This window comes from Puma concolor, chromosome E1, assembly GCF_028749965.1.
Source record: "Puma concolor isolate L17-30 chromosome E1, mPumCon1.1.hap2, whole genome shotgun sequence".
Classification (NCBI taxonomy): Eukaryota; Metazoa; Chordata; class Mammalia; order Carnivora; family Felidae; genus Puma; species Puma concolor.
Window position 1 is genome coordinate 16,678,959 of NC_141680.1, and position 23,871 is coordinate 16,702,829.

General features: G+C 45.3%; 1 protein-coding gene across 1 annotated transcript in view; it reads right to left on the bottom strand.

The window, feature by feature from the left end:
- Nucleotides 1-16,474, bottom strand: part of NXN (nucleoredoxin) — a 160,221-nt gene extending 143,747 nt beyond the window's left edge. The window contains exon 1 of the mRNA XM_086686384.1: nucleotides 15,966-16,474. Coding sequence (XP_086542510.1) covers nucleotides 15,966-16,337 — 372 coding nt within the window. The 5' untranslated portion in view covers nucleotides 16,338-16,474. The remainder of the gene's footprint in view (nucleotides 1-15,965) is intronic.
- Nucleotides 16,475-23,871: the final 7,397 nt, after the last annotated feature.

Consider the following 23,871-nt stretch of genomic DNA (forward strand, 5'->3'; position numbering starts at 1 on the left):
GCTCCATGCCCAGTGCAAAGGCTGATGCAGGGCTCAGTGTCACAACCGTGAGATCCTGATCTGAGCTGCTTAACTGACAGCCACCCAGGCGTCCCAAGCCCCCTTTATTTATTTATTTATTTATTTATTTATTTATTTATTTATTTATTAGCGTTTATTTATTTTTGAGACAGGGAGAGACAGAGCATGAACGGGGGAAGGTCAGGGAGAGAGGGAGACACAGAATCTGAAACAGGCTCCAGGCTCCAAGCTGTCAGCACAGAGCCCAATGCGGGGCTCGAACTCACAGACCGCGAGATCATGACCTGAGCTGAAGTTGGCCGCTTAACCGACTGAGCCACCCAGGGGCCCCCCAAGTCCCCTTTTAAAGTTCACTGGATCTTTGCAAAGTGTGCCTTTCATAAGCTCTATAATCTATTTAATAAACCTATTTAATTCCCCTAGCAACCTTTTGATTTTTCATAAGTAACTTGCATCCATGAACTATAACTGAGTTATAAGTTTTCTCAGCTGCCTCATATAGAAATGAATAAGGAATGTTCAGAGGAAAGTGGAAAAGTTGTGTGTGATATTTAGTAAGAGGACTTTTGATGTAATATTTGTACATTTTTCTCGAAACAACTGATGCATTCCAAAGATGTTGTCAAGGAGTTTTCTAAGTGGAAGAAATCACATTTTGAATCTCTTAGAAGCTCACAACCTAAAACGATTTGGCCTAATAAAATAATCCTTCCATAATGAAAATAACAGATATAATCCCTTATTTGATCTATTTCATAACCTTGGATTCTGGTGGTGATGGATTTTCTAAGAGTGCAGCACACTCAGTAAATAAAAACTTATATTAAATACAGGTTGCCTAATACTAGTCACCACAAAAGACACAGCATAATACAAGTGCCCGGCTTGGGGTAGTCTTTTGTTCCTGTATAAATCCGAATACTCTTAGAAGGGAAGAATGACAGCTCAGAGAATGAATCTCTTAATTTATCCAAACGGCAGGGCACAGCAGTGGAAATTCCACAGACACTGTCTTCTTGAGTGCTTTATGTCAGTTCTAGAGGGGGCCCCTCTCCAAGGACGGGAAAGCTGCTTTCAAAGGTCTTCTTAGCCCACCATACTCAGCAAACATGTCAGGCGAAGCCATTTCCCTTCTAGGGATAGTGGTGTTTGTGGGGGAGGAATTCTGTTCCTTGTCTCCGTGTTGGGTTCATTACCACAGCAGGCACAGTACAGAGTCACCATAGGGCTATGCAACGGCACTTCTAGTCTTTACCCACCTGAGGAAAAAAAGCAGCACCTGTCAGGGACAGCCAAGAATATGAGCAAGATCTGTTTAAAAGGCTTGGTTTAAAAAAAAAAAGTATGCGTGTATCAGGGACATGCTTGAATAAAGACAAAATACCTCTGAAGGGACATAACAAGAACCTGATCATGGTGGCTGCTACAGGGGAGGCAAGCTGTAGTCAGCAGTGGGAGTGAGACTTACTTATCCCTGCATGCCTCTCATTTTATTTGAAATTTTTTTCTTTTTTTTTTTTTTTAATGTTCATTTATTTTTGAGACAGGGAGAGACAGAGCATGAATGGGGGAGGGTCAGAGAGAGAGGGAGACACAGAATCTGAAACAGGCTCCAGGCTCTGAGCTGTCAGCCCAGAGCCCGACGCGGGGCTCGAACTCATGGACCACGAGATCATGACCTGAGCCAAAGTCAGACGCTTAACCGACTGAGCCACCCAGGCGCCCCTGAAATTTTATTTAACATGTGAAGACACTGTCCTTTCAGAAAACAAAAATTAATTTCAAATGCTAAAAATCTACTCGTGGGGCACGTGGGCGGCTCAGTCAGCTGAGCGTCCAACTCTTGATTTCGCTCAGGTCATGATCTCACAGTCATGAGATCGAGCTCCACATCAGGCTCCACTCGGGGCACGGAGCCTGCTTTAGAGTCTCTTTCCCTCTCCCTCTGCCCCTGCTCCGCTTGTGTGTGCACATGCGCTCTCTCTCTCTCAAAAAAAAAAAAAAAAATCTACTTGTATAAAAGATATTGAAGCATATACATTCATACCTGTGGTATACACCTATTCTTTTACCAGAAGAATAATATACGACACCATTACTGATTATCTCTACAAAGAGGATTATTTTCTAACTTAAAAAATGAAATCCTGGCTTTCTCTTGCAAATGGGAAAAAGTTAACAAGTGGAAAAATGTGTTTAAGTATATGCTGAGTAAAGGAATATAAATGGCTTTTTAACGTGAGCAGCAGAGACATAATTTTTGCTGAGGATGCGTACAAACCAACAGCCTCCTCGTGAAGGCACAGCAGGTTTGGTTCCGGGGATCTGCACTCGCCTGGTCACTACTGTCTCTGTGGCTGTTGTATCCACCCAAAAGCAGGCTCAGATGACCTCAGAAAAAGTCATTAACTGAACCTTTGCAGGAAAGCAGCGCTTCAAAAAGCGCTTCAAAACTGGAGTGTTTCCACCACAGCCGCTGCAAATTAATACTTTCCACGACTCCAAATGAAAGAGAAGACGTTCAAGTGGTACGAGGTAGTGTTTTACTCTTAAGCACAGTTGTAAAAGTAAAAACAGTGCATCCAAGCGCTGAAGCCCGCACCCTTCTGCAAATTTAGGAAAGTGATTTCCCCCAGGAAATTGTTTGAAGGCATTTAATGCCAATTCATCCTCATGCCTAACATTTGAAATGTCAGCCTTCTTAGGGGCCAAACTGCAAAGGATAGAACAGATTTACGTGTAATCTTAAACAGGCAAACACCCTCGGGTAAGAAAACAAGTCCCTTGTAAAAGAAGGTAAAATTTTCAAAATAAATGGAGTGATTCATTCTAAAAAGCCAAGTGTTAAGAAAAATCTATCTGCAAGGACGCTAAGGTTGCTTTGCAGCGAGGTTTCCTGTCTCTTGCTAATTTTGAAACAAAATGCCACACTTAATTAGCCAGCCAGATTCTCATCCTGCCCTAGCCCGATGGGGAGAAATGGCATTAAGGAAAAGACTCCCTCAGGCTCTATTAGTGCCCTAATGAGAGAGTGGGAGGAGGGAGGTGTTGGGATGGGGACAAGGCAGCCACTACTGCCACACAGACTTCAGAAAGCGCAGGATCTGAGCATCCTGGTCAAATGGGTTGCTCCCAATTACACTCTGACAGGGGTCTCTGGCCACAGCTATCCCTACAGGGTTCTATGCAGGAAACAAATGTACCAACCAACACTCCACACAGGCCCACTTCTTCCTGTAAGGTATGAATTACATCCAAGAGGGAGAAAATATGCCCACAAGATCACCTAACACCTGTCAGTGATTTCATCACCAGCAACCAACAGATGGAAGGCAGTACTGATTTTCATTCAAATGGGCAAAACAGGGGAGATTCTGCAAGCTACAGATCGGTGAAGCTGACATCAACCCTTCAACAGATCCTACAGCTTATTACAGTTATTAAACACACACTTAGGAGAAGAAGTGATCAGTTTAGAAGTAAGCATGGGTGGGGCGCCTGGGTGGCGCAGTCGGTTAAGCGTACGACTTCAGCCAGGTCACGATCTCGCAGTTCGTGAGTTCGAGCCCCGCGTCAGGCTCTGGGCTGATGGCTCAGAACCTGGAGCCTGTTTCCGATTCTGTGTCTCCCTCTCTCTCTGCCCCTCCCCCGTTCATGCTCTGTCTCTCTCTGTCCCAAAATTAAATAAACGTTGAAAAAAAAAATTAAAAAAAAAAAAAAAGAAGCATGGGCTCACTAAACAGAAATAATTTCACACTATCTTTCCTTGAAAGGGAAATGGCAAATCTCTAAGTTAGAGCCAGCAATCTGTTAAGGTCTCCTATGATAAAGGTTAACTGGATGGAGAGATGTGGGCTGAATAGTAATATAATTAGGCAAATTTAGAACTGGCTGGATTCTAAGGTGTTTCAACAACTAACAGACCAATATTAGTCTGGAGGAGGCTTTAGTGGTGTGACCTGGGACTCCATCCCCAGATTTAGTGAAGGTCTGCAAGGGATCACATAATTCATAGCTCAGAAGGGGCTATGATTATTGTGGGTGACCACATACACATGCAAAAAAGATTCTGACAGATTGCAGTAAATAATCAAATCTAAGTAAACATATTCTTAAGGATCACAGATATAAGATTTGGGACTCTGTTCTCATTTGTTCAGGTATAAAACTGATGAACAAGCCTTTGGAGTTTTGGTTGACAAAAAGGTCAGTGAGTCAACACAGTGTAATGTGATTGTCAGAAAAGCTAATACAATCTCAAGCTGTAATTATGTAAGTTCAGATAATATCTAGATAAGCTGACCCTTTGTGCTTTGGGCAGACCCCCCTGGAGTCCGTGTTCAGGTTTGGGGGGTGGGCTTAGATACGAACAGCCAGGATAGTGATGAAACTTGAACCCTTATCATGTAAGAAATGGCCAAATGACCATGGGAATCTTTCAGAGAGAGAACTTCTGCAGGTCTCTGAAGGCTGGCCAGTCCCTTAGGCAAGGATGGCTGGTGTCAGAATGGCCTCCTAAGGAGATGGCACTTTGTGGTCACTAGAAATGCTCTGCCAAGGGCTGGGTGACCACTTGCTGAGCATGCTGCCATGGGGTTAGGCATAGATGACTCTAGGGGGCATCTGCAGTCCTCTCATGTCCCCGCCCTCAAGTAACACACTCTCATTTTCCTTGGTAAGCACTCCCCTTTCCTGATGTTCAGTCCACTTGGTTTGTGACCCCACCCTCTAGCTATGCACGTGCGCATATGACTCGGGTGTGGCCAATCAGAATATCAGACATGTCCGGGGATGGGAGGGTGACCAAAGCTGGCCTCCTTCTCCTGGGGTTCTGAGAGGACAGAAAGCAAACCCAGAGCTGCAGGTGGCCCTCCTATCACAGGTCACTATGAGAGCAGCCGGCCAGAGGTCAGGGCCCCCACAGAGAGAAGCGGAGTGGAAATGGAGAAGGGCAGCCCCCCTGAAGAACTGCATCTGAGCCACCAGGGACTAGGAGGCAGCCAACACCTGGTCTTCTCAACGACAAGGGCCTAGGACACTTTTGAACCCAAGAGTCAATATTCTGTAGACCTTTACAATATGGATAAGAAAGGGTTGGGAATGTGGCAAGGGGGCAGACCCAGAGAAAGTTCAAGTGGAAGGAGAAACTTTAGGTTTAAAAGACTTTAGGGACATAGCTACCAGTTGCAATGTGGTTTCAAACAAATCAAAAAAAATTATTTTTATTAAAAAAAAATTAGGAGACAATCAGAGAAATCTGAATACTGAGTGGATATTTGCCGATATTTAGGAATTATTTTAAGGTTATGATATATTATGATTTTTTTTTTCAACGTTTATTTATATTTTTGAGACAGAGAGAGACAGAGCATGAACGGGGGAGGGGCAGAGAGAGAGGGAGACACAGAATCGGAAACAGGCTCCAGGCTCCGAGCCATCAGCCCAGAGCCTGACGCGGGGCTCGAACTCACGGACTGCGAGATCGTGACCTGGCTGAAGTCGGACGCTTAACCGACTGCGCCACCCAGGCGCCCCTATTATGATTTTTTTTAAGAGTTACTTAGTGAAGGGTTCCTGGGTGGATCAGTGGGTTAAGCTATCTGACTCCTGATTTTGGCTCAGGTCATGATCTCACAGTTCATGGGTTCCAGCCCCCCATCAGGCTCTGCGCGGACAGCACGGAGCCTACTTGGGATTCTGTCTCCCTCTCTCTCAGCCCCTCACCCCCCAAATTAACAAATAAACATTAAAATAAATAAAATAAATAAAAATGTTTTAAAAACGAGTTACTTAGTGAAATGTTTACGAAGGAAATGATACGATGCTTAGGCGCTGCTTCAAAGTAAATCCACTGAAGGGGAGGGGGAGAGGGCATGATGAATTGGTGATCCTTGCATCTGAGTGCTGGGTACAAGGGGGTTCACTGTGCTCTTTTCCCTACTGGTGTGATGTCTGAAGTTTTCCATAATAAAAAGTCAAAAAAATAAATAAATAAATGGCAGGAGAAATATATACAGCCCAGACTCCGCTGCCCACTCCCAGCTCAAAGGTGAATCCATTAGAATCCGTTCAGGAAAACTGAGCAACCAGTTGGTCAAAGAGCTGGTCTAGAATTCTACCCAGAGTCAAAGGCATGGTGTGTCATCAAATCAACAAGTGACCAGTAACTACCCCTGTCCTAGTGAGAAACTGGGGAGAAACAAGATTACATTTTGGGCCACTAGATGCAGAGTCTAGGTGCTGAGGACAGGCGTGATACAAAGAAAGAAAAGCTGAGAATTTTTCTCTCCTGTCATCTGACACAGCCAAAACACAGGAACTGAAATATTGAAGTGCCTAGGGTAAACATTTAAAGGGCACTTACCATGCACTAGGCACTGTTCTAAACTCTTTTTGAATAGTAACTCATTTAACCCTTTAACAACAACCCTACAAGGTAGATACTGTTATCTCCATTTTAATGACCAGGACCTAGAGACACACAAGTTGGGTAACCTGCACCGAAATTGCATTGCTAGAAATCCACCAAGGTGTGATTCAAACCCAAAAGACCCAGACCCAGAACCCATACTCTTAGCCACCGTGTGACAGATTTTAAACGTTCACTTCTAATAGCGGAGAATTTGTGAAGGTCCGTGGATATAAATGCTTTTTTAAGCTGCAGTCACTCAAGCACATGCCCAGAGCTGAGAAAACGCTATCCTCACACCTACATTCACTGCCATCCAGAGAGAGGTCAGAGGTAACACTGTGATTTTTCCCTATAGCTGCTTGTTCTGCCCAATCTGTATATTTCACATCAAACCCTGAAAAATGACTAACAGATGAGGCAGCTGTGCTATGAGGCACCACGATCAAAAGAAAACTGTCTTGACCCAAAGAAAACTGTCTTGACCTGATCACGTTTAAAGGGGGAAAAGGCAACATCTTCTGATTCCGTTCAGATTTTTGTCCCTAGCATACTGACGAAAAAAGACAAGTAAAACTCTATAAAACCGATTCATCTGGATAAAATTCCCCTAGGAAAACAAAGAGGGAAACCCTATCCCTAGAACAGCAAAACTCACCACACCCTCTTTACGAGTATTCAACAATGATCTGAGATGAAAGCATTCTTCACCGTAGAAATATTACTTGAATTTACCTGTAATTGGTGTCTACCTTGAAATAAGACAATGGGGAGTGGGGGAGTGATAAGATGTAACTGAAAGGAATGCTGAACTGTAAGCTTAAATGGTTTCTTGAAAAGGATTTTAAGTGTAGTTCATACAAAAATACACTGTATATCTGGTCCAAGAGTTACGACCAGCAAGCAGCAGAAAATTTATGTTTGCTTTTAATCATGGATGCCACAGAACAAAAGTTTCCATTACAGGGTTTCGCTCGAGAATAACAGCACTCAAGCAACTTTCAATTACTATACTTCTTACTTGTCATAAAGCAGAAAGCACATGTTTGAGATTTCACTGGAAGTTAGAACAGCAGTTTCTGAAAACCTCATAAAAGGGAGGACTGATTTAGTCCTAGGATCTCGGCAGGACACCTGAAGTTCAATTTTGTCTCAGAACAAAAAGCACTAAAGCAGCCCGCAGGCTCTGCATAGGATGAAGGGGAGTTGGGGCCACTTCACTGGCTGATCTAAAAAAAGCCAAATCATTAAAAGGCCCTTAGAAACCACCACCACCACCACCACCACCACCACCTCAGAAAGGCAGCAGCAGCAAAGAAGTTCTGGCTCTCCTGTCTTCCAGGCAACAGCAAATGCTTTCAGCAGTTAAACTACTTCTATCTTATTTCAGGGTCTTCTATGCATATCTAGGGTGAATCCACACCAAAAACCATTCGTTGAAAAGAGAACTTTCAGCTCCCTCCTCTTCCACAGAGAATGTTTGATGTGAACATTTTGTAAGATACGATTTCACAAACAGAAAGGACCGAGTTGAATTTAAGGGACTTCAGCTGAGCTCTTTCATCCAACACTGTGACCCTAATCTAATAATTGGTTCTCTTGCTTCAATTCTCCAACTCGAATATACTTTGAAAAGTTAAAACGTTTAGTATCTACTGATTGCTAGTTGCTCGAAGATGTAATAGGCATGCATTTTGAGTTCCTTGGAAGAAAGATTCCTGAGAAACACAAACTATGAAACATAAAAGCATGGAATGATAGGTCTACAGATAGGAGACTATTTTAATGGCCTAAGATTTTTGACATTTCAAAGTCTTTTCCTGTTTTTGAGCACAGAATTACAGGGCAATGGAGTTACACATCCATTTGCTTGTTTAAGTGCCTTTTACAGCACTCGTTAAGAAACAAAAACAAAAACACCCACATACTGTGGATATATACAATTATACAATTCAATTAAGGCCTAACTCTAATATTAAATATTAAAATCAAGCTACACAATAGTGAAAGCACACATTTCAACTTACACGATGTGGAAGCTACCATGTGTTCAAGTTCCCAATCTAAAAGTCCCATGCCTGCTTTTCTGTGATCACAGAGTCTCAGCACCTAAGGAACTGATCATCTCCCCCCCTCTTTGGTTGGTTTCTGTCCTCAAAGAGCTTACAGTCTAATAATGAAACAAACACAGCCTAAGTGCTAGGGCATTTGCGCAGAAGATCTATGGAAGCCCACAGAATCATCCCACCTAGAGGACAAAGAGACAAGAAAGCTTCTTAGGGAAACAGGGGAACCAGGACTGAAGTTTAGAAGTTCCAAACTCAGCCAGCTGGGAGGGAAAAGAACACTGTGCAGGTGAGACAGGAGACAGGAGAATAGTCAGGGACCATGCTCTAGAATTTGGACTTGACCCCAAAAGCTATGAAGAACTACAGAATTCTTAGGTAGGAGAATGATATGATCAAAGCTGTGATTTGGACTTGACCATTCCAGAAACAGTCTAGAGCAGCGTTGCTCAAGGCTCAAGGTAGGTTTGCAACCCAGTGCTTTCCCATAAGTTGCTACTGGCCCCAAACAAGGTAAGTACAGAAATTGAGAATGAGTACTCAGCAGTTCGACATTGCAGCAACAACCAAGCCTGTGATCAACAGGCTCCTCTTGTTGAAAAGGACAGAGACCAGCCTGTGTGAGGTCAATTTAGCGGGGAGTTGCATGTGATTCAACCTCAACAGGAGTCATGCTTAGTAAGGCCACTTGGATTGGTGTGTGATGGACTGGAAATTAACAAAATAAAATAAAACTGATCATTGATTATAGGCAGTTTGAGAAGATGGTCTGAGAACCATTCCAGGCATCAAGATTGGAAGCAAGGAGCCCCAGGAGAAGCTGCTGGTGGTACACAGTCGTCCAGATGAAACCTCAACTCAAGCCGTGATGATAGGGATGGCAAGAATTGTTCAGAGTTGAGATGTGTTAAGGAAATTGCATCAGCAAGACTCTGTGGATGTGAGGGGTGCCAGAGAAGCAAGGATGACTCTTGAGACTTCAGAACTCTTACTTCTCTTTTTTAATTTTTTTTTATTTTATGAGTTTTTTAAAAAATTTTTTTAAGTTTATTTCACGAGAGAGAGAGAGAAACAGAGCACATGAGCAAGGGAGGGGAAGAGAGAGAGGCAGAGAGAGAGAATCCCAAGCAAACTCCATGCTGTCAGCACAGAGCCCAATGTGGGGCTTGAACTCGAATTGTGAGATCATGACCTAAGCCGAAGTCAGGAGCTCAACGCTTAACCAGCTGAGCTACCCGGCACCCCACCCCCCCCTTTTTTTTTTAATTTGAGAGAGCAAGTGGGGGTAGAGACAGAGAGAAAGGGAGAGAATCCTAAGCAGGCTCCACACGATCAGCTTTAATTTTTTTTTTTTTTTTGGAATGTTTATTTATTTTTGAGAGAGAGAGAGAGAGAGTCAGAGTGCGAGCCGGGGAGGGGCAGAGAGAGAGGCAGACACAGAATCTGAAGTAGGCTCCAGGCTCTGAACTGTCAACACAGAGCCCAACGTGGGGCTCGAACCCTCGAACCACAAGATCATGATTTGAGCTAAAGTCGAACACTTAACCGACCAAACCACCCAGGCGCCCCAACTCTTACTTCTTTTTAAAATAACAGCCAGATATAAAGCAACAGTACGCAAGAACCTCATGAGAGCCAGGATCAGCAAAAAGATTCCAAATTCACAGCCATTTTCTTCGAGTGCCTTTGAATAAGTAGCGTGGTAAATTAATAAAATACTGAAAAGTAAGCACTCTGGTGGTTAACACTGAGCACCGCTGGGAATTGAGAACCCAAAGAGAAGAAAACATCCTATGCCAAGCCTATGCTCTCCCGCTTGAAAGGAAATCATCCCTCGAGGAGCCTGGTCTATTCAGATTGGGGCTAGCTAGAGTCCTAGAGCCCCAAGCCTTATCAAAAATAAAAATAAAAAAAGACCCCCTCCACCTCCCATACACAGAGCGACTTACTCAGTCCCCACCCCAGCTGTGTATCACACAAAGCCTCCTTTTTCAAATTTGTGCAGATACTAAAACAAGGCCTCAAAACCAAAAGGAAGAGTGATAAAAAGAGGGTGGGGGAGGGGGAGAAAAGAGGGTAAATGAAATCAATGACCCTAACCTCAAAACCCACAGCTTTCCTCTGTGCTCTGGTGCGCATCCCAACCTCTATCAATCAGCAAGAGCTGTGAACAGCTAGCCAGTCAGGCCTGAATCCCTAACTGGAGGCCTGAATCGTAAGGTGCAGTGGCTACAAGTCTGGGCAAACCTATCCTACAGCATTCCAGAGCTAGGAAGGGAGGTGGCCGTGTTAGAGGGTGTGTTAGAGTCTCCACTGCTCCAGAGAGTAGGCACCATCCCTTTCCCAAGCTGAAAGAGCAGCAGCCCTACAACCTTCACGCTGCCCGGATTTAAGAGGGCAGGATCAGCGTCAGACGCGCCTAATAGCTCTGGCAAACCGCAGAACGAGCACCAAGTGCGTAATTAATCTCTCTCAAGAAGGGTGCCTCATCATCTTAAAGTTGTTACCCTTTATCCCGTCTGGGCCTCATTGATCTGATGTCTCAAGTTTCACTGACAAATGTGAGTATGGAGCTCAGTAAATCTCAGGACTACCAGTTCTTTAAGGAACAGTTTTGTTTTGTTTTTAAGTTTATTTATTTATTTTGAAAGAGAGAGCAGGGGAGGAGCAGAGAGAGAGAGAGAGAAAATCCCAAGCAGGATCCACACTATCAGCACAGAGACAGACACAGGGTTCAACCCCATGAACTGTGAGATCATGACCTGAGCCAAAATCAAGAGTTGGACACTTAATAAGCCACCCAGGAACCCCAAGAATAGTATTTTCTAAATATTCAGTTGCTTTCATTGCTTCATTCTTACAGGTCTTTCTCCTCAATTATAATCTCTTCTAGGGCAATTCTTTCAACTCCTTCACCATACCCCCCTGTACACTTAGAAGTCATTTGTTTGAAAAGTTAAAAAGTATACCTTGTAACCACAATTCTGTAATGTGATATATTCCAAAGTCTCAGGAGATGAAAGAATTACTAGATTTCATGAGAATTTTTTAACGATAGCTAGCACTTAGTGAGCACATACTATCTGCCAGGCAGATGTTATTATCGTCTCATTTTACAGATAAGGAACCTGTGGCACAGACACATAGGGTAACTTTCACAAGGTCACACAGCTATCAAATGACAGAGCCAGGATCTGAACTCAGGCAGGTGGACATCAGTCCCTATTTTTACCTACTATATACTAGACGTCTTCATTATGCAGAGAAAAAGGAAAGATTAAAAAGCACATTACAAATAATGGAGCAAGGAAAAAGCCTCTCAAGGAAAATTGCTTTTATTACTTTAATTGGACTGTTGTCTTTTATTAGACAGATCCAAGTCCTGGAAACAAAGTGAACAGAGGGAGCCTGTCCTGGCTGATCCAGGCTCCTTTTGCAGAAGGCAGAAAACCCCATCTTCAAAGCTGTGCTTTTTCCGCTTTTAGCACCATGAAAGTGGTCAGTGTCCTAGAAGTTATTCTCTTAGTGGTCAGGGTATCGGGATTTGAGGGAAGATGAGCTGGGAGAGATGGAGCTATAAAACTGCTTGGGTTGGAGGGCGGGGGGAAGTGCCTGGGTGGCTCAGTCAGTTAGGCATCCAATTCGGCGCAGATCATGATCTCACAGCTTGTGAGTTCAGGCCCCGTGTCGGGCTCTGTGCTGACAGCTCAGAGCCTGGAGCCTGCTTCAGATTCTGTGCCCCCCTCTCTCTCTGCCCCTCCCTGGCTCACACTCTGTCTCTTTGTTTCTCTCTCAAAGATAAAAAAGATTGCCTGGGTTGGTACCAAACCTTGCCCCATTCCAAAGAGCCAAAGGGATTCCAGCGAATTCTAGGCCACACCTCTGATTTAGTCTGAACCAAAAGAACCACCCAGAGCAAACAACCCAGACAGGGAAACAGGAAGATTCCCCTTCCCCTGACTGGAGCAGGCAGACCGGAGCAGGTAGACTGGACCAGAGCCTCCTGACTGCCACTCATCGGCCCCAACTTTCTCTTTTCCTTTCTGTCTGGCAGGAAGGTCTAGGGCCAAGCCAGACCCAGGCAAACCTGTCTAAGACCAGTGGTCCTACACCATTTGATGTCAGTGCACCCACACTGACCAAATGTATTCCATCAGGTATCCAGCCCAGGCAAAATGAAGTCCAGTGGCTTTAAAACCAAACTCCGTGCTGCCCTCTCTGATGCTGAAGCAGAAGATCCTGGGGATCCACTCTCCTGTTCGGCCAGCAAAGTAAGTTATCCCCACCCGAAGGAACACATCAAATTCCCAAAGTCCGAATCATCACCACTTTCCAACTATTCATTTCATTCTCTCTCTCCGGAAATCTGAAAAATGTCTCCCAACAAAAGGAAAAGCAAACCTACTTATTAAAACAAGTCCAACTGCCTTGACTTCAAGATTATAGGTTTCCTGACAAAACTGCTCTTATAAAGGCAGTCAAAGTTCTATTATCATTTAATTACAATTTCTATACAGCTATTTATATGTGTGTGCTTGGAAGCCAAAAAAATGAAGCTTCAGTTATTTTTGCACCTACCACAAAAGCAAGCAGAAACAGGACAACCTTCCATAAAGCATTTTTTTATTTGTTTGTTTAAAGATGCTGGAGTCCTTTTATTTGCTGTTTTCTCACAGCTTCAGTCAAGGTGAGCAGAGCCAGGCAACATGCAAGCCTAACATATATGGTCATCCCCAGACTTTCTTACTACATAAAGGGGAAATTAATAAAAGAAGAAAAAAATACCACACAGCATTTTCTTTCCCCACCATAATCTTTCAATTTTCTTTAGAGAAATGCCAGCCAATAACTAATTAGAACCATATCCTTTGTTATCCCAGTGGGAAGAAGTATATGAATGGTTTGAAGGAACAAATGTTAACGAGAACTTTAAAAAACTTAGTAATCTGGAACTCTGGTTTGCCCTTCAGTGTAAAACAAAATTCTATTCTTTGAAACTATTATAGTTGGCGAAACAACATGGACAGGGGCCATCAGCAAAAAGGTAAGCGTTCACCGCTCAGCACCCTGAACTGGGGATGCCCTGGGCTTTTCCCTGTTTTTATCACGAAACTGCCATTACAAGCTCACAGACTTCTAAGCATCTCAGTTTCAAACAGAGAGACAAAAACTCAACCTTACAAAAAAGGGAACTGTTTACTTTCTTTGGTTTCAAGGGAGAAAATAATTCCTTTCAGAGGGAGTACATAGCTGTTGTCATTTCTGAAAATATGTTTTCCATAAAAAACACAGCTGGAGTCTTTTTACCTGGCATATCACTCCGGATGGTTTCCGGGATCAGACAGACCTTGAGTTGCCTATTCATGAACATCCAGGAGTAGAAACTACCTCTTCAAAAACTGGATTTGTTTTACACAACAAAGTGAACCAGAGGATGCAAGACAGAAAAACTCCGAGCGAAAAATAAATGTTTAAGATGCTATGCACCATGGTTTGGGCATGTTCAGCATTCTGAACTGTATTTTCAAATGAGGGTCTGCCCTGTGTCATCCAGACTCTCATCCTGGTGGAATCGGCAGGTCCAGACTAGGGCCACTTTTTGTGTGTGTGCAGGGGACTAGCCCCGGCAGACAGAACCAGGCATGGCATATAGCATATGAAATAGTCTCCTTTTTAAAGAAAAAGCTTTACGTATTTGGAAAACATCGCAATCTGCTCCATGTTTTTACCATCCAGCAAATTTACTTCCTCCACTGTGAAAAAAAACAATAGGCCTCAGGTCTATAACAGTTTCCCATCATGTTCCTAGAAATCACGTGGATTGCCCAATAAGGACGTTATTTTACACATACTGGTATATACAATAGAAACTTGCCATAACAATAAAAATATTTTTTGGTAAATCACTTTCTGAATATTATTTCTCCCCAAAAGGATCATAAAAACAACCACCAAGGAAAACAAAGAATTCCCATATTTTTAAAGCAAAAAAGGATTGGCCATTCATATTCATGCACTATCAAGTATATAACCCAACTATGAGCAAGATCACCTAAAAAGTGGTTAAAATGCCAAGTTTTGCCTCTGTGTGGTTAGTGAGCTCATGTTTTTCCAATGTGAAGTTTAAAAACTGTATTTGTTAAATTGTATTTCATGCTTTAAATCCTAAATCCGCACCTTACACTATTTGGAGATGATTTACTCGAGACATTTGGGGTCACAATATAAAGCCTTTTGGTCTTACTAAATCTAAATCATGCTTCTCAACAAGATTCTGTAGACATAAAAGAAACACATGGCATGCCGTTACCATCCTCCCCAGGGGCACCTCCACACCCCCAGAACAGCCCTTCTTCTCCTGTCCACTCCATAAACTAAGATTCTCCTCAGAAAGGGAAGGTGCAGGATTCACACGTTGCATCACGCATACAAATTAAGCAAGAACGCTCCAAAACTTTTCCTGCTTCGATTTATGACAAGATTTCCTGAATCCCTTTTATTAAAACAGACAGCTTCATCCAACAGATGCACTCAAAAACCCAAACTAATTTCAGCAGCAAAATGCTGGGAATGAGTAGTTGACAGCGAAGTATAAATTTCCCCAAAGCCTCGTTTTTCCAGTTAACCTAAGGGATCAGTTCAGCATTTAATTTCGAAGTGTGCCAAGACGACAGTGGCCCACCGACCAAGCAACTCAGACCTGCAAAGACGGGTCTGTTCCTGTGCCTGAGAGGCATCTGGGGAGGACTGCTGGACAGGCAGACAATGAAAAGCTCCCCGGTGGCCACTAGTCGAGCCCGCGGGGGCGGAGGGAGGAGGGAGGAGGGAGAAGGGGAGAGGAGTGAGCGCCCTTCTCACTCAAAGCCACGGTCAGCGGCTGCCTCTCCGGGGCACGGGGCGGCTGGCCTCGGAGTCCCGGGTCACGGGGGAAGGGGTCCCCTGAAAAGAAGATTCCTCTCAGAGAAAGGAAACTTCCTGGTTTGGGCATTATGGGTAGGGGGCGAGCGCCAACCCCCCACCACTACAGGTATCCGCCGGGAGTCTGGAGGCTGAGGGAAGGAAACAGCCCCTCCCCGCGCCCACGGCGGAGGTTGGGGGTCACGGGGTCGGGACCCCCGGCGCAGCCGCCCACTAAGCAAGGCTCCCGACGCGTGGGGATCTGGCTCTTGGCTCCTCGGGACAGAAGCCGGGATCGGGCGCCTGGGGGTGTCAAACTTCCCCCACGGGCGCGGCCTGGCACCCGCACCGAGGAGTTGCCGCGGAGCCCCAACCCGGCGGGATCCTCGGACGGAGGCGGGCATAGACAGAGGAAGGCGACACTAAGGGACACGAGGGGAAGCGTGTGCAAAGATACAGGAGCGGGGCCGAGGGGCCGCGTGTTGCGGGTGGGGCCGGCGAACACCCCGCTTCCCCGAACGCGCGGGCTGCGCACCGAGGCCAGGGGCGCCAACGAGGCCCGCGCAGCTCACCTTCCTGTGCTTCTCCTTGTAGGGCAGCGCCAGCCACGGCATGTCCCGCACGAAGTCCTGCCACTGCCGCTGGTCCTGGTCCGAGGACACGAAGACGATCTCCAGGCGGCGCAGCGGCTCGGGCTCCGCGGCCGCCCCGGCCCCCGGCCCCGGCCCGGCCCCGGCCCCCGGCCCGGCCGCGGCGTCCCCCCTCAGGCGGCCGTAGAAGGCGGCCAGACTGCCGCTGAGCTGCGCGCAGGGGGCGCTCAGGCTGCAGCCGAAGTAGAGCCCGAGCAGCGAGATGCCGCGGGAGCCCAGCGAGTGCACGTCCACCTCCTCGCCGCCGCCCGTCACCAGCTTCTCGCCGAGCAGCTCCTCCAGGAAGCCCGACATCCTGGCCCACCGCAGCCCGGGCACGCGGGCGGGCAGGCGGCTGCAACCCCGCTCCCTCGGTCCTCGCGGCGGGCGGAGGCGGCGGCGGCGGCAGCGGCGGCGGCGGCGGCGGCTGAGGCGAGCGGCGGGCGAGGGGCAGAAGAGAGCCCCGCCCACCAGGGCCCGCCCCTTGCCCGCCCCTCCGACCCGCCCCCGGCCCGCCCCCTCCGTGGCTGTCCCGGGCCGCGCTCTGGGCCCTAATCTGCTGCAGCTGGCGATCCCGCGCAGGCTCCCACCGCGTGGCCGAATTGCTCGGGAAAGAGCCCTAGCAAGAAGGCTGGCCGGAAACGCCCCACTCTGAGGGCATGCCCGAGGCTAAGTGCAGAAAGGAGAGGGGTCACCGAGCCGGCCTCTCTGAGTCTGCAGTCGGTGCGGAGCTGGACTGGTCCCCCACCCTCCGAGCTCTCAGTTCTCTCTGGACTTCTCCAAACATTCCCATAGTCCCCCTACCCGAGTGCTCTCTCTCTCTCTCTCTCTCTCTCTCTCTCTCTCTCTCCCTCTCTTTCCCTGCGCAAGGCCTAACCGGCCATTTCGTACCCCATCTCGGAATGCTTACAAGTACTTAGCATCTATACACAATCACCACTTCATCAGGCTGGGGCTTGCTAGCACTTATTTCTCTATCGTGTGTTTTGTGTACGTTTCGTCTACCTTAAGAGGACTGGAGGACGCCGCCTCTTGCATTTCTCGGGTAGCTAGGCACACATGAGGGAGTCCTTGAGACTGGCGAGTGGCTCGCGGGTTGCGCTGTGGGAGTTCAGTCCACAGGTCGCAGTGAGTGGCTCTCTTCCATCTCCGCAAGTGTATGAAACAGATGCCACAGCAGCTTTAAATCCATGCTGGCTGCACTCCTGAATCGGTTCTATACTTTCTATCAAGTCTGTTGATAGTTAAGACAAATTCTAGGAATTATTTATTTATTTATTTATTGCCAGCTGGCAAGATGCTACCCTATGCTTGGATTGAACAGGTGGTCTGTGGCAAGCCTTCCCGCCCCCCCCCATACACACGAAAAAATAAAATGCATACCGTGCCAACCTGCAATAGAAGAGGACCTTCAGTTGTGTGTGTGCTCAGCTACCAGCAACCCAGTGAAAGGAAAAGACGCCCCTCTCACCGCCCTCCACCATGCCTTTGGAAGTTATTTCTTGGGCATCTAGCGCCATCTAATGGAAAGAGTGAAAAAATGAGATCTGCCAGAATCCAGTATGTGAAGAGATACTGGCAGGCAAGCAAAGTATTTCTACTTTATAGCAAGCAAAGTATTTCTACTTTATAGCAAGCAAAGTATTTCTACTTTATAGCGGCTTTCCACCCACACAAACATACAGACACACACACATCATAGCACACTTTACAAGAGTTAATTTAAACCTCAATATCATCGCAAGATTTTGGCACAAATTTTCATGCCTAAGGTTCTCAATTTATCTAGGCTAGAACAAGGAATTGTCGTTTTTCAGCTCAGTGAAATGTTAACCACACAAACTGATGAAAGAGGTGGAGGTGGGAGCCTAGAGTGGATTGGCAATCCTAAAACTTACACCCGCCTTCTTAATATCCACCTAATATATCTGCTCACTTCACAAGAATGATCTGTGGATTGAAGACTGCCTTTAAACAAGCAAGATTCCTATCACAAAAAGGAAATTCTGAGTTAAGTCTTAAAGTGTCATGCCAAAATTCTGTGCCACTGCAGGGGCAGACTTACAATAAAACACAAAGGAAACATCACTTTTTACTGAAAATATATTAAAGCTATGAACATAACAGACATTAAGTTATTAGATATCTTTAAAAATCCTGGGGGCGCCTGGGTGGCTCAGTCGGTTGGGCGTCCAACTTCAGCTCAGGTCATGATCTTGCAGTCTGTGAGTTCGAGCCCCACATTGGGCTCTGCACTGACAGCTCAGAGTCCGGAGCCTGCTTCAGATTCTGTCTCCATCTTTCTCTGCCCCTCCCCTGATCTCACTGTGTGTGTGTCTCTCTCTCTCAAAAACAAAATAAAAACATTAAAAAAAAATTTTTTTTAATCCTGAAAGGAGGGGCACCTGGGTGGCTCAGTTGGTTAAGCGTCCAACTTCGGCTCAGGTCAGGATCTCATGGCTTGTGAGTTCGAGCCCCGCGTCGGGCTCTGTGCTGACAGCTCAGAGCCTGGAACCTGCTTCAGATTCTGTGTCTCCTGTTCTCTCTGCCCTTCCCCTGCTCACACTCTGTCTGTCTCTCTCTCAAAAAGAAACATTAAAAAATTTATTTTAATCCTGAAAGCAGGGGTGACTAGAAGGCACAGTTGAGAGAACCTGAGACTTTTGATGTCAGTCAAGTCCCACGTTGGACATAGAGATTACTTTTTAAAAAGGGAAAAATCCTGAAAGTCATATCTGAAATACCCATCAGTGGATCAAATTAGGCACCACTGAAATCACGTGAGACAGATAGATCCTACGTTCTGACATTTTCAAATGAACACTGAAGAGATGTAAAAGGACTACAAATAAGCATTTATATCCTATGGAAGCAAAGGTGTGGAGGTAGGTGAAGTGGGAATTCGGGGGATCACAAAGTTGGGAAAAGAGTGAAGTCATTATTAGCATACTTAACTTTGGTCCACTAGGTGCAAGTCTGATATAAAGAGGCAGCTTGTTCAGCCTTTTACTTTTATTATTTCACAGGAAAGCACTTTCCACTGGAGTATATCCAAACCAGCATCTGGCACCTGGGAAAGTGAGAGTTTGAGCATACTGCACATGAAATATAAATAAAATTTAGAGAATTGTTGGTGCAGCAGGCCTTGGTTAGAAGCCAAATATCACAGCTGCCTTTTAAAGGGGTGTGGAAAGAGGGGATTTGCAATGGAAATGATTCCAAAATCATAATTCTAGTGGGTGTTTGTTACAAGAAGAAGCCCAAGGAGACTCATTTGGCTTCCTGTAAAGAATAGCCAACATCCTTTGACTTGTGAAAAGCACTCTCTCTGCTTATGCAGTTCAAGAGACCCACTTAAAGATAATGTCCCTACTGGTACTTAGCTAGTCATATTATGTGAGTTGACTGGCTATTCTGAAAATTATTATTGTATTAAAATATGTATTAGGGAACCACAACGTGCCTGCCTAACATTGTATGGAACATACACATTTACAGAATTTCCCTTTTGAGAAATTGCATTCTAAGGCACATGATGCCATACAAAACATGTACTGACATATATGTGTTATACACACACACACACATCTATGTACACACATACATGTCACCTTTAAGATTCATCAAGACCACGTTCCTTGATCTTCGGGTCTAGTAGCATATGTGCACAAAGATGTATGTGGACAGATATTTACTGATCCACTGGTGAAATCAGAAAAAAAAACTGGAAAACTGGAAAGAGCTTAACTGTGCAGCAACAAAAATGATTGAATCATAGCACATTCATTATTTGAACTACAATCTGGTCATTGAAAAGGATTAAGGAAAACTCAATGTATGCTGTATTAGTCCATATTCTCCAGAGAAATAGAACCAATATATACAGTGATTTATTATAAGGAATTGGTTCACATGATTAGGGAGGCTGAGAAGTCCATATCTGCACTCCGCAAGCTGAACCCAGGAGAGTTGATAGCAGAGTTCCAGTTTGACTCCAGAGGCCTGAGAACTAGGAGAGCTGAGGGTGTGAGTTCTAGTCTGAGCCCAAAGGTGGAGAAGACTTGTGTCCTAGCGTGAAGACAGGCAGAGAGAACAAATTCTCCCTTACCTCACTTTTTTATTCTGTTCAGGCCTTCATCCAATTAAACAAGACACACGTGGGGGAGGACAATCTCCTGATTCGCATGTAAATCTCGTCCAGACACACCCTCACAGACACATCCATAATGGTGTTTAACCAAATATCTGGGTACCCGCATCCCAGTCAAGTTGATACATAAAATCAAACATCACAAGTCAATCCTTTGTCAACCTGGCACCCATAAGCGTCTCCTTAAACCATGCTTACTCTTCAAAGAAGACAATGACAAGATCATAATTCCACCTAACATGATACAAATATCCTGTGTATAAATAAAAACACACTAACCTCTTCCCCATAAGAGGTAAAGTTCTTGAGTGACGGACGTTTACTCCTCTCCTTATCTAGTAACTTGAATACAATAACTTTAAATTAACAATACTTAAATATATCTTTTTTTAATGCTTATTTATTTTTGAAAGAGAGAGAGAGAGAGAGGGCATGAGCGGGGGAGGGGCAGAGAGAGGAGACGCAGAACCTGAAGCAGGATCCAGGCCATGAGCTGTCACCACAGAGCCTGACGCAGGGCTCAAACTCATGAACCGTGAGATCATGACCTGAGCCGAAGTTGGACGCTCAACTGACTGAGCCACCCAGGCGCCCTAATACTTAAACACATCTTATGTTACGTTATAAGTGAATAAGAGAGGTAATAAATAAAGATGTTTGCCAAACATATATGTATCCACACATATTTATAACAATATAAGACAATGACAATCAAGTGGACACATAAAATTAACCATCACATACACTAACATGAAATATCTCTAAAATGTAGCATGAGAGAAAGTAAGGTGCACACTAGGTAGGAAATATGAAGCTACCACCCACAGATTTTTAAAATTTTTTTTTTCAACGTTTATTTATTTTTGGGACAGAGAGAGACAGAGCATGAACGGGGGAGGGTCAGAGAGAGAGGGAGACACAGAATCGGAAACAGGCTCCAGGCTCTGAGCCATCAGCCCAGAGCCCGACGCGGGGCTCGAACTCACGGACCGCGAGATCGTGACCTGGCTGAAGTCGGACGCTTAACCGACTGCGCCACCCAGGCGCCCCAACCCACAGATTTTTAAGTGGAGAAAAATACACATATGCACACACAAATATGCTTACATGTGGATGAAATACATCTGGAAAGACATTTAAGAAATAGTAGCAGGTTGCTTGGGGAAGGAAATTGAAGGACTGGAAATAGGTGTGAGAAAAATCCAGAGGGTTATTATTTTAAGCCCAAGAAAAAAACTTTTTAAATTTTCAAATAAGGACTTATTCAAAAGATAAGATACTAGGGCCACCTGGGTGGTTCAGTTGGTTAAGCATTCGACTTCAGCTCAGGTCATGATCTCACGGTTTGTGGGCTGAAGCCCTGCCTGGTGCTCTCTGCTGTCAGTGTAGAGAGCCTGCTTAGGATCTTCTGTCTCCCTCTCTCTCTGCTGCTCTCCCGGTCTCTCTCTCTTTCTCAAAAATAAAGAAAAAATTTTTAAAAAAAGATAAGACACTATAAGTGGAGAAAAAAATATGAAAGTACATCAGGACAGGGGTGCCTGGGTGGCTTAGTTGGTTGGGTGGCCAACTCGACTTTGGCTCTGGTCAGGATCTCACAGTTCATGGGTTTGAGCCCCGCATCGGGCTCTGCACTGACAGCAAGGAGCCTGCATGGGATTTTCTCTCTCCCTTTCTCCCTGCTCCCTGCTCGTTCTCTCTCACTCTCTCAAAATAAATAAATAAACTTAAATACACACACACACACACACACACACACACACACACATAAAGCACATCAGGACATCTCAGAATGAAAGAGAAAAAAGGTCTTATACCAAAAAAAAAGTATAAGCGGGGGAGGGGCAGAGAGAGAGGGAGACAGAATCCGAAGCAGGCTCCAGGCTCTAAGCTGTCAGCACAGAGCCCGATGTGGGGCTTGAACCCACAAACTGTGAGATCATGACCTGAGCCGAAGTCAGACACTTAACCACTGAGCCACCCAGGCGCCCCTAATTGTGAGTTTCCTTTAAAAGATTTCACCTGTAGATGAATGCTGTATCACAGCTTTTACCTGTTTTATCTGTCCCTTTTATTTTTTTATTTATTTTTTTTTTTTAATTTTTTTTTTTTCAACGTTTATTTATTTTTGGGACAGAGAGAGACAGAGCATGAACGGGGGAGGGGCAGAGAAAGAGGAAGACACAGAATCGGAAACAGGCTCCAGGCTCTGAGCCATCAGCCCAGAGCCTGACGCGGGGCTCGAACTCACGGACCGCGAGATCGTGACCTGGCTGAAGTCGGACGCTTAACCGACTGCGCCACCCAGGCGCCCCCTATTTTTTTTATTAAAAAAAAAAAAAAATTTTTTTTTTTAACGTTTATTTATTTTTGAGACAGAGAGAGACAGAGCATGAACGGGGTAGAGGCAGAGAGAGAGGGAGACACAGAATCGGAAGCAGGCCCCAGGCTCTGAGCCATCAGCCCAGAGCCTGACGCGGGGCTCGAACTCACGGACCACGAGATCGTGACCTGAGCTGAAGTCGGATGCTTAACCGACTGAGCCACCCAGGCACCCCTTATCTGTCCCTTTTAAAAAAGGCTGGTCTTTTGGGAGCCTGGGTGGCTCAGTTGGGTAAGCATCTGACCGGCTCAGGTCATGATCTCGCACCAACTTCATAGGTAACTTCGGGAAGTCACCATTATTGTTCTTTTCACTGTTCATTTCATCTCCCAGCAAAGCAGGAGGAGGCCTCTAGTTCCTGAAGCCTCCTAACGCTTTCCTGAGTTGGAAGCGTGAGGTGCTAGAAAAACATTATGCACATTTCCATCGTTTCCAATACTTTTCAGATCAAGCCAGGATCACAACTTGGCATCACTGTGACCCTAGCGCAGACACCGCAAAGTGGATGGTTCATTAACCGAGTCTGAAGTAGGTCCTAGCAATCCACCAGACTGCCAGATTGTTTGCCAGATCTCCAATAGCTTTGTGTAAGCAAAACCAAAGCAACAGCACAAGAGATGGTAAGCAAATCTGGATTGCTGGGTATGAGCAAGTAAAACCTCCAAACAATTACGCTGTGGGAGAAATTTGTTCCAGAGCATTAAGACCACCCACCAGAATCAGGCTACGGTCTAAGGATCTCTCACTGGAAACAGCACAGGATGCCTTTGCTCTTACCATAGCTATCGTAGGTCATAGGGAAAAGGCAAAAAGAATTAAGAAATAATAATAACAAATATTTTCTAACAGTTGTCCTTGACTGAGTATAGGGCACAAGTCAAAGAAATGACACACAGTCAAAAAGTCCAAACTCATCTCTCAAACACTACAGATCACAAATTATTAAGAATGATTCTGAGCCATCACTTCTAGATCCAAAAGAGGTATGGAAAGCAGACAATTGGGAATGGAAATGTTCCAATGAGAGCAAACGTGGACTGAAGCCTATTTGTCTTCTTGGGCACAAGCTATAAAAGCAACATTTTGAGTTTATTTTTTTTTAATTTTTTTTTCAACGTTTACTTATTTTTGGGACAGGGAGAGACAGAGCATGAATGGGGGAGGGTCAGAGAGAGAGGGAGACAGAGAATCGGAAACAGGCTCCAGGCTCTGAGCCATCAGCCCAGAGCCTGACGCGGGGCTCGAACTCACGGACCGCAAGATCGTGACCTGGCTGAAGTCGGACGCTTAACCGACTGCGCCACCCAGGCGCCCCAACA